The sequence below is a fragment of the Panthera tigris genome, chromosome A3 (assembly GCF_018350195.1).
Source record: "Panthera tigris isolate Pti1 chromosome A3, P.tigris_Pti1_mat1.1, whole genome shotgun sequence".
Taxonomy (NCBI): Eukaryota; Metazoa; Chordata; class Mammalia; order Carnivora; family Felidae; genus Panthera; species Panthera tigris.
The window spans coordinates 118,387,291-118,404,206 of record NC_056662.1 but is presented as its reverse complement, the minus strand read 5'-3'; the positions used below and the strand labels follow the sequence as shown (position 1 = coordinate 118,404,206).

Genomic DNA, 16,916 nt, shown 5'->3' with positions numbered 1-16,916 from the left:
GTTTCTTCCAGAAGGAAGAAGCCCCCTCTGGGCTGTGGGGCTGTGGTCCCGGTGGACTTGCTGGGGCTGGGCAGAACTCAGGGCCAGATGGGGGGTGGGAGGGCAGTGCAGGCCACAGACAGAGGGAGTGGCCAGCGGCCCCCAGGGGACACCAGGACCGGATGGGCCAGGACTCCCGGACTCCACTCCAGGTAGCCCCTGGGCCCTCCGCCCACTCCCAGGACATGGGAGCAGGGACAGGAACAGAGGTCCCGCTGGGGCTATTCCTGCGATCCTCACCCCCTGTCCCCCACCCTCCCCATGGCAAGCTGCTGGGCAGGCTGCCTTGTGTGCTGCAGGGGAGGCTCCCAAGCTGGGCAAGGCCCTCCGAAGCACCCCGCGCCCCCAGCCTGGCCCTGACCAGCTTGTCCGCGATGTGGTCCATGATGTTGGCGTTGTAGAGGCGGCGACGCTGGTCCGGCCACCAGCTCTTGATGTAGATGCAGGGCTTGCGCTCCAGGTAGGGCAGATGGAAGTAGTTCCTGGGTGGGAGGAGGTGGGGGGTTGAGGACTGGGGCCCCCGGAGGTGGGAGGGCCAGGCCATGAGAGTCGGGAGTCCATGCACTTGGCCCACCTGTCGGTGATCTGGGGCCGCATGGGCGGAGTCGAGGACACCGAGGCCAGGTCCCCACCCTCACTGGCATCTTCATCACTGGAGTTCTGGATCAGATCTACTTCTTCCTCATCCCCAGGCTCCTTCCGGGGCCTGGGCCGCTGGGGCCTCGACAGGCCATCAACTTCATTCCCATAGTTGCCTGGAGGCAGAAAGCGGCGGGTGAGGGCCTCGAGTCTTGTCCCCCCAGGCTCCTGCCAGCTGATCCACTGCTTCAGGTTTGTGGGAGCGAAGAGGTGAATCAGAGAGTGGGGAGGGTGCCCCGAGTCTACCTGCTTGGACACGATAGAACACTAACCAGGGGAAGGCGCCCACGTCCTCCGCCCCTTGCGAAGATCTTGCTAGCGGCCCTGCTGACCGCTGAGCTCGAGGTCCAGCTTCGGGCATGGCTGTATTCCTACTCTGTCCCCTCTCCCTTCTGCAGGGAAGACTTTCTTCCTCATGTCCGGAACACAGCTCAGCCCTGCAGGTGGTACCCCTGTGGGCGGGTGTGTGCCCTCGAGTAGGTACACTGGGTACTATGTGGGTGCTTCAGGACGTGCAAAGGGAAGCGGTCAAAGTTTCCCTCCCCTGCCCCCGCCTGTGGTGCAGGGCCTGGCGGTCACTACCCAGCAGCTCCCAGGCCTGAAGATCCCTCTGTGAGCCCAGCACTCACCTATGGTCACCTCAAAGGTGATTGGCTTGTCTCCATTTTTCCGGTCGATCATTGAGGCCTCTAGGAAGGCTCCGAATAGAAAGAATTCTTCCATTTTCCCCGTGCAGCTCTGTGGGGAAGGTGGTTCAAACCATCCCCAAACCTCAGCAAGGATGTTGGGCCCGGTGCCAGGCTTCTCCCTACTCCTTTACAGACGGGCCTCGTGGGCTGATGGTGGGGGACATCCCACCCCATTGTGCCGAGGCCCAAATTCTTTTGCCCTCCAGCCTGGACATCCCTGGACAAGGACCACCATGGCCAGGAACCGGGCAGAGATGAGGCTCCATTTGGGGACCTCCAGGCAGAGTCAGGCACAAGCAGTAGGAAGGAACAGAGGCCCCCAGCAGGGCGCGGGCTCCTGCTTCCCTGGGAAGGAGGCCTCGTCATGGGGTCTTGCCCTCTGAGGCAGACAGGACAGCCACAGGCAGGGCCCAGGCCCAGGCTGCCACGGCGGGAAGCGGGCTGAGCTGGGGGCTCTGGAGGACAGCCCAGCGCCCCCCTCCCCCCCGCCCCCGGGACCTCACCTCCGAGACAGGCGTGGCCTGCTCCACCTGCACCTCCGTGGAGCTGGTCAGCTCAGGATTGGAGGTGTCCAGGATCTCCACCGCCAGGCCCAGCATGAGGCGGGCGCGGAACGACACGCCCTCCCCCAGGCCCTCATTCAGGTCCTGGTGCTCGTCCAGCAGCGTGTAGTTGCGTGTAGAGCCGTACATGTTCACCCAGGCCGGGCCCAGCGTGGGCAGGAAGCCTGTGGGCCACGGGGAGAGGGACAAGGGGCTCACCCGGGGTGGTGGGACCTCTTGTGGGGGCTCCGGCCTGCACCTCCTGGTTGCAGAGCTGAGGACCCCGTGCCTTGCTCGGTGAAATGTCTGAGGCCAGAGACAGCCTGCGGGCCAGCGAGCGGCTAACAGGAGGCTGCAGGGAGAGCTCGCGTCTGCTGTGCGTGGGCAGGCTTGGGGGCGGCCTTCCCCCTGGCCAGGAGCACTTCCCTGGGTCACGCTCCCTGCTTCCTGGCATGCGGAGCAGGGCTGCCCACAGCCTACTCGAAAGACAGATGCCAGCTCGTCTCAAACTCCTCAGCGTGGCCTTTTGGCCCTTTGCTGCCTGTGTAGATAGGCACCTCACCGGGCATCCCACCCGCTTCCGCTGACCTCCCCCTTCCTCTCCGAAGATCCCCGCTCTGTCCGGGGAGGCCGGCCCAACACCTCGTCCCTACTAACTTCTCCCGTTTGTTGGAATTTGTGGTCTCCTGTGTGACACAGGGTCCAGTTCTGCTGCGTGTGCTTTGTTGGTTTGGTTTTTGTTCTGCCTGGTTTAAAACAAATTATAGCCTTTTGTAGCAACGTGGATGGAACTGGAGAGTGTTACGCTAAGGGAGATAAGTCACACAGAGAGAGACAGATACCATATCTGACCATACCAGATCTTATGTGGATCCTGAGAAACTTAACAGAAGACCATGGGGGAGAAGGGAAAAAAAAAAAGTTAGAGAGGGAGGGAGCCAAAGCATAAGAGACTCTTAAAAACCGAGAATACACTGAGGGTTGATGGGGAGTGGCGGGGTGGGTGATGGGCATCGAGGAGGGCACCTGTTGGGATGAGCACTGGGTGTTGCATGGAAACCAATTTGACAATAAATTTCATATTAAAAAAAAACAAATTATACCATTTAAAAAAATCAAGATATACTTTACAGGATATAAAATTCACCATTTTAAAATGTGATCCTTTACATAATAGAAAGTTCGCCGTTCTAAAATATGCATTTTGGAGGTTTTTAGTATATTCACCGTGTTGTACAACCATCACCTAATTCCAGAACACTTGCACCCCTTCCCCCAAGAAACCCTGTACCTATTCGCAGTTAGTCCCACTTCCCCTCCCCCACAACCACTAACCTACTTCCTGGTTTTACGGATTTGCCTATTCTGGACATTTCGTATACACGAAATCATATAATATGTGGCCTTTTGTGCCTTTGGCCTTAGGTTTTGAGCATTTGGTAGCACATCCGCCTTTCTAGTCCCCAGTGAACACCATGAGGACAGGAATGGATACTTCTCTTGCTCTATTTCCCTGGTACCCAGTGCCTGGGTCCTAGAAGGGGTCAGTCCCTACAAGTCTGTAGATAGGGACTATGGCAGCAGTCTACACATACATATATGTAACCTATATGTATACACACATAATTATTTTCATCTTATAGATGGGGAAACAGGTTCAAAGATCACACAGCTACTAACTGTCAGGGCTGGGGTTCAAACCCAAGCAGCCTGGCTCAGGCAGGCTCTGTCAGCTCTGTGCAGACCTGAGCCATGACTTTCCTTTGAGGCAGGGGTTGCTGACCAAGCCCTCACAATGCCCAGGCCCTTCAGGCTGAGGTGTGAGATGGTGGAGGTGTGGAGGTGTGAGGGGGGAGGTCTTACTCCCTTCTTCTGTTCAGTCCCCTCCCCTCTAACCCAGTCTCCTGCTGCTGACCTTTGTCTCCATCATTAGAAATCTTGCGCAGGTCAATGAAGTGGGTGCCGATGGCCACGTCGTTGACCTTGTCGGAATCTCGGATCTGCACCTTCATGCGCTTGCAGAGTGGGGGGAACAGGTCCGTAAAGATGACCTGCTCATTCCACAGTGGCTCGTAGCTGCTTTTCTGTACTGATGTCTTGCCCTGGTGGGAGGGAGCGAAGGTTAGGGTTTGTGTGTGTGTGTGTGCGTGCATGTACGCATATGTGTGGTGTGTGTATATCACATGCATGCATATATGTATATGTATGTGTGGTGTGTGTATGTGTGCAAGTGTATGTGTCTATGTGGTGTGCATATGTGTGCACATGTATATGTGTATATGCATGTGTGGGGGTGTGTGGGTACATGTTTGTGTATGTATGCATATGTATATGTGTATGTATGTATGTGGGGTATGTGTGTATGCCTGTGTGTACGTGTGGTGTGTGTATGCATGTGTACATGGGGGGTGTATGTATGTGTATGTGGTATGTATATGCATGTGTGTATTGTGGTGTCTGTATATGTGCATGTATATTATATAATGGTGTGTGTATGTGCACACATGTATGTATGTGTGCATTCATGTGGGGGGGTATGTATACATGTGTACATGTGGGGTGTGTGTGTGTGTGATATGTATATATGCGTGTGTATGCATGTGTGTATGTGTGGACTGTGTGGATGCATATGTGTATGTGCATTATGTATGCATGCATATGTGTACGTGTAGGATGTATGTATGTGTGGAGTATGTGTATGCATGTGTATATGTGTGATGTGCGCATATTTGTGTGTATGTGTATGTGTGGCATGTGTGTATGTATATGTATATGTGTGGGTATGCATGTGTATGCGTCGTGTGTATGCATGCCTATGTGTATTGTATGTATGTATATGGGCTATGTATATATGCATGTGGTATGTGTGTATGCATGTGTACATCTGGGGTGTGTGTATGTGTATATCATATGTGTATATGTGTGCATATGTGTGTACGTGTGTATGCATGGTGTCTGTATATGTGCAATGTGTATGTGCACAGGTGTATGTGTATGTGTGTATTCATGTGTGTAGGTGTGGTCTGTGTATGCATGTGTACATGTGAGGTGTGTGTATGTGATATGTGTATATGTGTGTACGTGTGATGTGTGTATTTGTGTGTATGTGTATGTGGGATTATGTATGTATGCATGGTATGTATATATGCATGTGTGCATGTGTGTATGTGTGTATGTGTGTGGGGGATGTGCATATACACATGTATGCATGTGTATGTGTGGCATGTGTGTATCCATATGTGGTATGTGTACATGTGTGTATGCATGTGTGTATGTGGGATTGTGTATGTATATATGGTATGTCTACATGTGTGTGCACGCATGTGTGTATGTGTGTATGTGGTATATATAGGCATGTGTGCATGTGTGTATGTGTATGTGTGGGATATGTGTATGTATATGTGGTATGTGTATATGCGTGTGTATGCATGTGTGTGTGGGATGTGTGTATGTATGCATACGTGTATGTATATGTAGGTATACGGGGCATGTGGTATGTATGTATGCATGTGTACATCTGAGGTGTGTGTATGTGTATATGTGTATATGGATGGTGTTTGTATGTATGCATGTATATGTGTATATGTGCTGTGTGTGTGCACACATGTATGTATGTGTATGTGTATATTCATGTGGGGGGTATACGTGTATGCATGTGGGGGATATGTGTATGTATATGTGGTATGTGTATATGCATGTGTATGCATGTGTGTATGTGTATGTGTGGCATGTGTATATGTGTGTGTGTACTTATATCTGGCAGGCGCTCTCCCCCATTCCAGCTTCTCAGACTCTCCTCCCTTTCAATGCTCCTGCCTTAGCTCTTGGTGTCTAGAACACAGAGGCAGGGAGGACCCCCAACCTGGCCTTGGCCCCAGCCCCTCTCAGCTGGAGCTCCCCTCACCTCTCACTCTCTTCCAATGCACCAGGGGATCAAAGGCATCACCCGGCTTCTGATTTTGCCCACATCCTCCTCCAGCCCCCCTCCCCCAATCATCCCGTACCTCTAATGCTTCTCACCCCAAACCCAGCTTCCTGTATCCTGCACCCCAGTACCTTCTGGCCAGCAAAGAAGACTTGCACGTAGGGGTCAACCAGGTCCTTGTTCTCCCCGATGAACGCCTTCTTCACATTGGCCATGAGGCTGGTGTTCATACGGGGCAGCCCTTCTGCTCGGTAAATCTTCACGTAGAACCGGGCCCACTGGCGTTCGGGGGGCACCCCCTCGGGGAGCAGCAAGTTCCTGCCAGTATATACAGCTAAGGCTGTGGTGGCCCGGCCTGGGCACCCCAGTCCTGCCCTGGCGTCGGCAGAACTTTGGGGCCCGGAACAATCTCCGTGAACTCCTGCCCCCCCGGCCCCCCTCCCCCACACCCCACCGCCTCAGTCCTTCCTCTCCTGGGAGGAGAGTCTGCGGATGCCGAGACCAGCCCTGCCCTCGGTCTTTCTTGGAGGAGCTGGGCTGTCTGGGGGTGGGCGAGGACAGGGGTGAGGGAAGTGAGGGGTGGGGTCTGAAGGCCAAGTCCTCCCCAGGGTCTCCTGCTGGGGAAAGGAAGGATTAGGTCAGGTTTCCAGGGGCTGTGGTGGGATGGGAGCCTCACCCTTCAATGTCATCCTCGTCTGTCTCGTTGGCCTTGTGGGGCGTCTTGATGTTGTCCCCCTTGCCCACCACGGCCACGTCACACTTCACGTAGCCCTTCAGCCCGGCGGAGATGTCGTCGGGGTCCGACAGGATGGCCCACTTGTGGTGGAACTGGTGCTCTGCAGTGGCGAGGGGTGGGGACTGCACCTGCCGCCCTGGGACAGCTGCAGAGCGGTGAGGCCGAGCGTCTTTAGGCCCCCGGTCCCCAGCATGGCCAGGAGGAGACAGAGGCTCCCAGAGGGGCGAGCAGCTGGGACAAGGTCCCGCATCCCTGAGTGTGGTGTCTTTGAAGAGAAGACCCTCCAGACTGGTTTCTTGGCCTGCAGCCCTCCTAGCCCACCCCTGCGGACAACCTGCACACAGCTGCCGGACAGAACCTTCAGAGAGGCTTCCCCTCCCTCACTCCTCCTTTCGAACCATCTGGGGCTCGCCAGTGCTTGGAGTATCTAGACCACGGACCTTGGCGTGGTCTGTGGGGCCTCCCGATTCAGCCCTGCCCGGCTCACCCCACTCATCCCGCCCTGCCCCTGTGCTCCTGCGGGGCCCGGCTGCTTTCTCCTCTCTGAACAATTCGAGGCGCTCTTCATACCCCTCTGCCTTTATAGCTGCGGTTCTTTGAGCTTGGAATGGCTCCTTCCTACCCTTCCCCCATTCGAACTTCTCTGACACCCGCCAGGGAAGGCTTGTTGGGCTGGGAGGTTGCAAGCACTCCAGACCTCCTCTACGAGGTACCAGAGGATGGGCGGGGCCTCGTACGACCCTTCCTCATCTCCAGCAGGGAGCTGTAGTGACTGAGCAGTGTCCCGAGGCTGCATCTGATGGCGCAAATGTGGTCCTGCCAGGGTGAAAACAGGCCCCGGTCCCCGGGAAAGCCTACCAGCTCCATAAGATCCTGCTACCACTGACTCCCAGCAGCACCCAGGAGTCCCGTGCCCCTGGCATCGTGCTTCCAGCGACTCCGTGGCTGGGTCAGCAACCAGGGACTCATCGGGGAGGTCAGGCCAAAACAGAGGCCGTCAGAGTGCAGACATCAGTGCCCCAGCTGAAGGGGCCATGTCACTTCAGGCTCCTCTGAAGGGTACCAGGCTCAGGAACAGATTCAGGAGAAGCAGCAAATCTGGCGGTGGGTTACCCTAGCGGAGAGCCTGGACTTTGGGCCCCCCTGGGCCTGGGTTTGCATTCTTTTCCTTTCCCTGGACCCACTATGTAAGCTTGCTGAGCCTGTTTTCCTGCCGGTGAAATGCAGTGATGATGTCTACACGGGGCCGTGGGGGGTAGGCCCGCTGGGACGGTGTGCAATAGCCGGGTGCCTGGCACTTAGCAGGTACTCCCTGAGTGGCGGTGGTTTCCTTACCAGGACTCTACCGCTGGGAAGCCCAGGGGCCCACGTCAGACTCCTCACTGACTCTCCAAACCCCTGCTGCCGGTACGGCGGTGGGATGCCTCCTCAAGGACGCCAGTGTCACGCCAGCCCACGGCCCACAGTGGGGACTGCTTCCCTGGGAGGCACCAGATCGAGACTGGCCCTCTTCCCTGCTCCCTACAGCGCTAATGGTCACCGGGGCCACCCTCTGCTGAGGACCACGGTGTGTGTGTGGCAGTGGAAAAGGCTGGCCTGGCAGCCGGGAGACCAGGTTCTACTCCCAGGAGGCTCCGGGCAAGTCTCTTCAGTACCCTGGGCCTCAGTTTCTTCATCTTCATAGAAAAGCTGGACTAGATGTTTTAAGGTCTCTTGCAGGTTGAGTGTTCTATGATTTTGTGATGTTTGTGTGTATCACCTTGGGTCTGGGCTCCGATTCCCTAGTCTAAGTCACAGAGCGTGCACCAGCCGAATGTCTACGAGGTCGAACTGGAAGAAATCGCCAATTTATTTAACTTAATAGTTTAGTGGCACCTTGTGTCATCTGTAAAATGGGAAGGAACGCTGATGCCTACCTCCCTGTTTTGTGAGGGTCAAATATGACACTCTGGGTGACATTGTATCGTCCCTGTCCAAGGGCCCAATGGAGTCATTATTGCCTCCTGAGTGGTGGGTTCACTTCAGGGACACGGGCTGGGGCCCCTTGCCGGCTTGGATGCCCGTGGTTCCCGAGCTGGCCGTGTGCTCAGTCATCATCATCTGGCAGGCTGAGGGCACCTCCCCTGCCCGGCCCATGCCTCACGAGTCCTCTGGGCCACCCCTCAGGGTTCCCTCACCAACCGCATCCAGTGTCGGCCCGTGGGGACCCACAATGCTACTAGTCACCACAGCCCCTCATGGCTGTTCTCGGGAGGCCCGGGTCCCTCAATGGATGGTCGGCGGGCCCTGCATCCCTCAGAAGCCGCCACACTCCATTTGTGGAGAGGACAGTGTGGCTCCGTGGGTGTCTGCAGTCACACAGCCTGATTTCGCCCCAGACCGACTGGGTGACTGGGGGGAAGCCCCAGCGCTTCTCTGAGCCCCGGGCCCCTCAGGTCAAAAAAAAGGGGGCGATGCCCTTACCCTGCGGGGCTCCTGTGAATCCAGCAGCCTGAACACAGGTAGTCACGGCGGCCGTGTGCAACACCCCATCGTGCCACGCCCCCCAGTAGCCTCACACTGACTTTATGGTCCTGGCCAGGCTTGGCCCAGGGATCACCAGGGCGGGAAGGACGGCGTGTGCCACACTTGCTGAGCTGTGGGCATAGATACTCACCAGGCTGGGAGTACACAGTTCCCACATCCATCTTGAAGGACCCCACCAGGGTACCGCTTCGCAGCAGGTTCTTGGAGTGAATCACCTTCCGGGCAGAACCACCAGCCCCAGTCAGGTGGGGCAGGGCTGAGGCTTTCCGCGGGGTAGGAGTGAGGTGGTCTGATGGTGGCACCACCTGTCTTTCTGGGCCATGGAGCCTTTCCGTGAAGCGGGAGGGCATTTGGCAGGGCAGGGACGGCTCGCTGAGGCTCAGCATCAATCTCTCCTGCCCTCATTTTTGCTGACTGCCAGGTACGGGTCACTAGGTCAGACCCTATACAGAGGCACCTGGCTGAACAGGTGACAGGGGCCCACATCAGCCCGGCTGTGTGTCTGGGCACGGGGCTGCCTTTTAACGGTTGGTCCGCCCGGAGGGGTGCCCTTTTGGAGGGCACACGAAGGTGCAGTTCGAGCTAGTGGCTCCCCACTCACCGAGATCTTGATGATCTTGTCGAACATGACGTCCGGAGAGACGTGGAAGTCGAAGACGAAGTACTGGAGGGGGAAGGACCCAGAGCTGCTCTCACCCAGCGGACAGCGGCTAACGGCCTAGGGCAGTGATGAGTCCCTCCCTCCTAGCAGTGCCCGTTCGTACTCTGGCCATTTCCCCTGAGCCCCGAAGTTCAGGCGAGCAGCGGTGGTCGCCACTGGTCCCCCCTGACCCCGCGGCAGGTGAGAGCTGTGTGGCTTTGGGCAGCACCCTGTCTGAATCTGTTTCCTGAACTGTGAAATGGGAGTAACGACACCCACCTCAGAGCCTCGGTAAGATACCACAAGATACCGTGCAGTTAATACAGGCAACACAGTGCCCTTAAGCCACGATGCTCTACTGCCTAGAAGGTCTGTCCTGATTTCAGCGGCGTTGAAATGTAAAATAAGGCTGTGAAGGCACCCAATTTGCTGTAAATGTAAAATGTGGTGGGTGTGAACTGCCTCCCTGAGCTGGGAGCTGCCACTCAGCCCCTGCCCCATTTCTCCTGGCCTTGGTGTGCAGGTGCCAGGAACGAGAGTGGGGGGGCAGCGCACAGAGGGACCACTGCTTTGGTGAATGTGTGGGCAGAGACAAGGAAGAAACGTTGCCAACAGGCTTCGGGTCAATGTCTAAGGAGAGTCTGTTCCTGGCTTCTGGGGACTCACACTAGAGCACTGTGGGTAAGAGTGCTGCCTTTAGAACCAGATCGACCGAGTTTTTACTGTTGGGCCAATTGCTTCCTCCCTGGGTCTCAGTTTACCACCCTGGGATAGTGCTCGGGGCTGCCGTGTTGAACTGCCCCAGGGGCACCATCAAAGAGGGGGCGGGGTTTGGAGGCCTGGTCATGAAGTCTGAACGAGCTGACCCTTGTTAAGCGTTCAACCCATGAGTGCACGTGGTCAGTGCCCCGTACACGCCAACTGCTGTGTGTGACGCAACATGTCCGGGTGGCACTGCCCGGGGGCACTGAAGCTCTGGAGAGGTGGGTGGAGATCTAGACATGCAGGTGACAACTGACGCCTTGGGGCTGGGGGCAGTACCCAAGGAGAGAACGGGAAGGGACCGGTCCAGGGCAGGGCTCCAAGAAGCAGCAGAGGGCACAGGGAGCACGTCAGGAAAGGCAGTGGGGGAAGGGCTGGAGAGAAGGGGAAAGGAACAGAGAGGCCCCCAGGGCGGGGGAGGGGGGGTGGGTCGTGGAGAGGATGGAAAGGGCTGGGCAGTCAAGAGAGAGGCACGTGGACTTATGCTTAGGGGACCGCATGGTCTTTGGTGACCCAGAGGAGGACAGTTTCAATGAAGCCAGGGGGCAGAGATCGAGGCATGACTGGGAAGAGAGGCAGTGGGGACAGCCCACATAGTTGGACTGTGAGTGTGAGGACAGAAAGGGGTGGTCACCAGGAAGTACGTGGGATTGGGAAAGACATGGCTAGATGGAGGGGTGGGTGGGTGGATAGACAGACAGACTTCTAGTTCCTGTCCCTGAGCAGTGGGGTTTCCCCTAGTTGTACTCGGAGAGAATATTCAAGAGTAGAACACCTTATAGGCAAAGGAGGAGCTGAGGGAAAAGTGAAGGCAGAGTTGGGGGCGCTGAGTGGACTGGGTAATGCTAGATTCTATGGGAAGAAGAAAGAGAAGGATCTAGGGCAGAGGGGAGAGTGGTTTAGGCAGAAGGAAGATGCCAGTGACTTGGACCAGATGTGCCCACGGAGAAGCGGTCTTGGCCTGGTCTTGAACAGTCAGGCTGTTCTAGGAGGGCAATGGCCATGAGCCTCCCTCCACATGAAGACAGGTCTCGAGCTGGGCAGGAGGCAAAGGCTAGGCCAGCTGTCTCAGAGCTGTGTCAGCCCTAGCAGAGCGAGCTAGCCAAGCTAGAACCAGAATTTTGCACTCTCTGAGTGGTCTTGTGGTCATATTCCTTGTGTTTCCCGAGCATATTTCCCTTGTCTAACCACCTAGAAGTCTGCTAAGTCATGCTGATTGTTCTCATGTCCCTCCTTTGCGTTCAGTGGAGTCAAAGGAAGCTTCCTGCCAACTCGGAGAATTAGCCAGAAGTAGTACACCTCTGGGACCAGGGATATTTTTCAATGAAGAGGAATATGGCATAGGACAAGAAGCAAAAGAAAAGAAAGCCCCACTTTGGGACCAGGAGGAATCACGGGAAGATCATTTGCAGTGGTGGTTCTCAACGGGGGCGATGGGGCGGGACATTTGGCAAGGCCTGGAGACCGGTGGGGGTTGCCACTGGCATCGAGTGGGTAGGAGCCAGGGATGCCGCTCGACATCCCACCATTCACAGTCCAGCCCCTTATACCAAAAACTGGCCCCAAATGTCCTCAGTGATGGGTTTGAGAAACGCTGGTTTAGAGGAAACAGAAATTAAATCAGAGCTACCTGGGTTTGTGAAAAAGAACAAACATGATCGAGAACAAATTTAAGATTCACGTGAGCGGAAGGAATAGTCTTGGTGCATATAAACATGGAGTTTGGGAAACCGTTTCTAGGCTAGAAGTAGGCGGTGGCCTGTTCAGGCAAAAACTGTCATCTTTGCGGCCCCTGCGTTGCCAGGCATGGGCTTGAAGCGCAGCACATACTCAGCAATGTTTGGTTCTCTCCTGGCGGGGGGGGGGGGGGGGGGGGGGGGGGGGGGAGGCGGGGAGGGAGTAACCATCTGCAAAGTGTTACCCAACGCTTCCAGGGACATGCCAGGCTCTGGGCTGGGCCACAGTGATACAGGAGACCGGGAGCCTCCAGTCCACCAGGGACAGAGACACGAAGGACCAACCGCAATTCAGAGACATTATTGCCACAGAAAAAGAAGTGCATTGACTTCTGACCCAGAGAGTGCAAGGAGGACCACTCCGCGGCAAGGACACTTGGCCTGGGCTCTGGAGGGAGTAGGAGTTTGCTGGGGACACACAGAGTGGGGCGAGCAGCTCTGTTTTCTTGGGACGGAGGAAGCAAGCTGGACGAAACACGAGGCGTGCGGGGCGGGTGCAAGGTGAGTCCCTGAGTCAGCCAAACGTGGCTTTGCCACATCATATAACCATGGAAGGCCAGGGGCACCTGTCTCCGTATACATTAGAGGCTTTTCCAGTGAGGGATGTGCCCTGATGTAAGATCAGAGATGTGGAGGCAGAATTTCCTGACTCCTGGGAAGGTCGCTACGTGGGGCTGGGGGCTGGGCATTTCCTGAGCACTGATGTCCCAGCCATGCGGGCCTGTGGGCTTTTTCTCTCTCATGCCCTAAGAGTCAAGGCCAGTGCTCTGGAAGGATCCCCACAGAGGTCCAGGCACCATGGAGGCAGCCCGGCAGACAGGGTGACTCTGGCCCTTAGCATCTGGGCAAGGACTTTCTTCAGGACCTTCAATGTCCCCTCATGTAAAATGGGCTTAATGGGTTGTAACAGCACGGGCCACCCCCTTGCTGGTAGCCCTTCGTGCCCCTTGACTCCCAGCTGCTTCTAATGGGCCTGGGTTGGGGGCAGTGGCTGGAGCCCAGCCTCCTGCTACATTTAGGGAAGTCTCATCCCCCCACCCAGGGCCACGGGGCACTGACCTCATTATAGTAGGGGCAGTTAGTGGACTCCTTCATGGATGTGTACTTCTTGTCGTCGCCCACCTCCACGCACACCACGGGGTCCATGTTCAAGCCCACGAGCTGCCGAGCCTCAATCACAGTGATGCTGACCTTCGGGCGGGAGAGGGGGAGGCCAGAGGTAAGCCGTGTGAGCCTTGCCGCTCGTCCTCCTGGAGTCGGGGCCCAGGAGCAGGGAGCCAACAACGGACTTGGGTTCCAGCCCGAGCACTGTCTCTAATCTGCTGTGGATCCCGGGCTCTTTTCCCCACTAAGCCTCAGTGTCTTCATTTATAAGGAAGGGCGTGGGCTGGATAGGCTGGAAGTGTGTGTTGTAATTACCAGCGGGGAGGAGGAAGGCACTGGTTAAAAACCAGGGTCTCTGGTGTCCCTGCCAAACTCCAGGCCAGCCCAATCCAACCTTGGGCAGTGGGACCAGGCATCAGTATTTTCAAAGCTCGCAGGGATTTCAAGTGTTCCCCCAGCCTCCAGGGCTCCACCGCCTAGAGAGCTGCAAACCACTCCCTGGGTTTCATGCGCTCAGGGATTAAGCTTTCTATGTCTTCATTGATGTCCTTTAATTTCCTGCCCCAGCATCTCTCATTTTAAGATTGCAGGCCTCTGAGAGTGCTTCGTGTTTCTGGAATTCCCCCCCACACCCGCTTTCCACATTCTTGGTTTCCCCCTTTTGTTTAATCTCTTTGGGAACCTGAGCCACCTTTGCTGGCTTGATGTTGTGTGTTTTGTGGGTTCTGTGTCTTTTCAGGGGGCGTCCAGCTCCCTGGAATCTTACGTCTATGCTGGGAAGCCCTTTTTAAGTTGTTCATTCATTCAACAAGTGTTCATGTTCTGCACTGTTTGTGCAGAGCCTGATGTGGGGCTTGATCTCACGAATTGTGAGATCATGACCCGAACTAAAGTCAGGAGTCGGACGCTTCACCGACTGAGTCACCTAGGTGCCCCGTGAACCTTCATTTTAAGCCATCAGTTCTTGCTTTGGATTTGGAGGTGTCAGTCCCCATTGGGGTGGCCATGACAAAATAGAAAGAGACACAGGTTTGGGTTGGCTGGGCTGGCATTCAGCCCCAGACCTTATACATGACCAAGGGTGAGAGGAGGCACCTGTGCAGACTCACGGAGTGAGCTCTAAGTGGAAACACCATCCATCCACAAAGTTGGGTGAAGGTTAATTGAGATAATGTGTGTCACAGAGCCTCATAAACAAGCTCTAGAAAATATGAGCTATTGTTATAAATGGCTTCTCAAAGTCTCCCAAATAGGTAGGGTCCTGTAGATGCTTACGATCGTTCCGTTTGACTCTCTCGAACTTGCGTTTCAACAAAACAGCCTGTGCTAAGCTAGTGTTAGCATTTACCTCAGCTCACTCCTCCAGTGAAACTGTGGGCCTTACTTTTTATACTTCTCATCTTGGAGATTTGGTATTTCAATCGTTGTGCTTCGATGCAACTTCTAAATACGATTTTAGTCAAGAAAATCATGTTCCCATTTCATAAAAAAACTGTAACCATGAAAATGATCATCCACTGTATCCATCAAAGTCTTATAAATATTCCAAGGGCTAAGAAGAATCCATACATCAAAACTAACGATGTTAAGAAAAATAAAAACTTCAGTGCCAATGAGAACATTGCCAAGAAAGTATACAGAACTAGAGACTGAATATTTACTAATTGAAGCAACACTTGAACTACGAAAGTAAGCATTTCTATTTGGAACTTGAAGTGCCAAAGGCAATGAAGCTCAGACTCCAGAGCTCTGGAGAAGTTTAATAATTACCATTTCTTCAGGGAGCTAAAAAGGAAATATAGCTAATCAACTTAGCTCTGGGAAGTTGCCTGTGAAGAGAGTAGGCAGGCACTACAAGTCCGTCTGGAATATTCTTGCACAGTAGTTTATAGGGTTTTAACCTCTATGAAAGTTTGTATGCCAAAGGCTTAAAAAAAATCTCATTAGATTTTCCCACAATTAACCCCCTCCATTAAAAAATAAAAACACTTTCTGTAACTCAAGACTGGAAAGTAGACAGACACAGTTTTGGCATAATAAGGCAGTAAGATATGCCATCAAGAGATTAACCTTCCCAATGTGAGCAGTTGGTTAGTTTTTATGATTTTTATCCAGAGGCCCAGGCGTGATGCCAGCGTTTTTGCCCTCTCCTCCTTCTCAGGACCCAAAGTTTCCACCTTCTTCTACTGAGCAAAGCCAACAATGGTGAGCAACCCTGGTTGGAGCTCTGACACCCAGGAGGGAAAGGGTGGGGAGGGGAGGAGGGCAGAGGGTTGAAAGGAGCAAAGGGTGGGAGTGTGGGAAGAGAAAGGCTCCAGAAGGTGCTCTTCTGTAGCTGAGGGGTGGCCCTGCAGGGAACCCTGAAACCATTGAGGTTACTGTATGGCGTTGGTGGGGGAGGGGAGTGTTATTCCTGCTGCATCCCCATCCCCCACCTGGGGCTCTATGGGGGGGGAGGGGCATATGTCACTTGGACTTGAAATTTAAAACAAATTTTGAATTAGTCAGTCAGAGAAAGACAAATGTCATACGACTTCACTCATACGAGGACTTTAAGAGACAAAACAGATGACCATAAGGGAAGGGACACAAAAATAATATAAAAACAAGGAGGGGAACAAAACAAAAGAGGCTCATAAATATGGAGAACAAACTGAGGGTTACGGGAGGGGTGGTGGGAGGGGGGATGGGCTAAATGGGTCAGGGGCATCAAGGAACCTACTCCTGAAATCATTGTTGCACTAGATGCTAACTAACTTGGATGTAAGTTAAAAATTAATTAATTAAAAATAAATAAAACAAATAAAACAAATTTTGAGGGAGGGGATTGGCCATCCTTTCCTTCCATTCTCCAATCATCAGCAGAGGACTTGATTTTTCCAGGGTAGAAGAGGAGAAGGCAAATAGACCCATGAAGGGCCTGACTGATCAGCTGATCGGGGAGACTCTTGGTAATTGCCTATTCAGCCCTCTCCTTCCAAGATAAGGGGCCTAATCCCCAGGTGGCTTCATGAGGCTGTCACAAGGAACAGTGCTGAGTGTAAACCTATACCTCTGTCCTGGAAGAACCCAAGAGTCATGGTGCTCTGTGACCTGCTTCCAAGGGATCCGATTGTGCCGCAAGAACATCGGGGGGGAGCTGGAGATAGCAGGTGGCAGGCCCGTGAGAGCCGCCCTTCTGAAACACCCTTTGCCTTTTCTCATCTCCAGATGGCTGAGATGGGACATGGCCAGATATGCATTTTGAGAAGATCAGTCCAGTGGTGGCATAGAGGTTGGAGTGGAGGAGGCATTATGAGGGTGGGGAGATCAGACAGGAAGTGGGTGCAATATTGCAGTTGAGGCTGGGGTTGCGGGTCAGCGGCAGGGAGATGATACAGAGGTGAGAATGTATTAGGTCTTGGCGCCCAGAAGAGAGGGCAGGGAACACACTCAGGACCCCATGACCCACCGAGAACATGTCTGCTAAGTGCTCAGATTTGCTCACTCTGGTGGGGGAAACTGCATATTCGCTGGGATGAGAATGTGGCTTCTCGCCTCGGAGATGCCAATAATCGGGAAAGGGCTTGCACATTACA

The 16,916-nt window shown here is 54.4% G+C and overlaps 1 protein-coding gene across 4 annotated transcripts in view; it reads right to left on the bottom strand.

Annotated features, from left to right (window-relative positions):
- Positions 1 to 16,916, bottom strand: part of OTOF (otoferlin) — a 92,524-nt gene that overhangs the window by 18,766 nt on the left and 56,842 nt on the right. For all 4 annotated transcript variants that reach the window (XM_042982334.1, XM_042982333.1, XM_042982332.1 and 1 more), the window contains 10 exons: positions 13,294 to 13,425; positions 9,698 to 9,760; positions 9,227 to 9,311; positions 6,511 to 6,670; positions 5,966 to 6,152; positions 3,825 to 4,011; positions 1,871 to 2,094; positions 1,308 to 1,416; positions 614 to 794; positions 401 to 521 (listed from right to left, as the gene is read on the bottom strand). In XM_042982334.1, the coding sequence (XP_042838268.1) occupies positions 401 to 521; positions 614 to 794; positions 1,308 to 1,416; positions 1,871 to 2,094; positions 3,825 to 4,011; positions 5,966 to 6,152; positions 6,511 to 6,670; positions 9,227 to 9,311; positions 9,698 to 9,760; positions 13,294 to 13,425 (1,449 nt within the window). The remainder of the gene's footprint in view (positions 1 to 400; positions 522 to 613; positions 795 to 1,307; positions 1,417 to 1,870; positions 2,095 to 3,824; positions 4,012 to 5,965; positions 6,153 to 6,510; positions 6,671 to 9,226; positions 9,312 to 9,697; positions 9,761 to 13,293; positions 13,426 to 16,916) is intronic.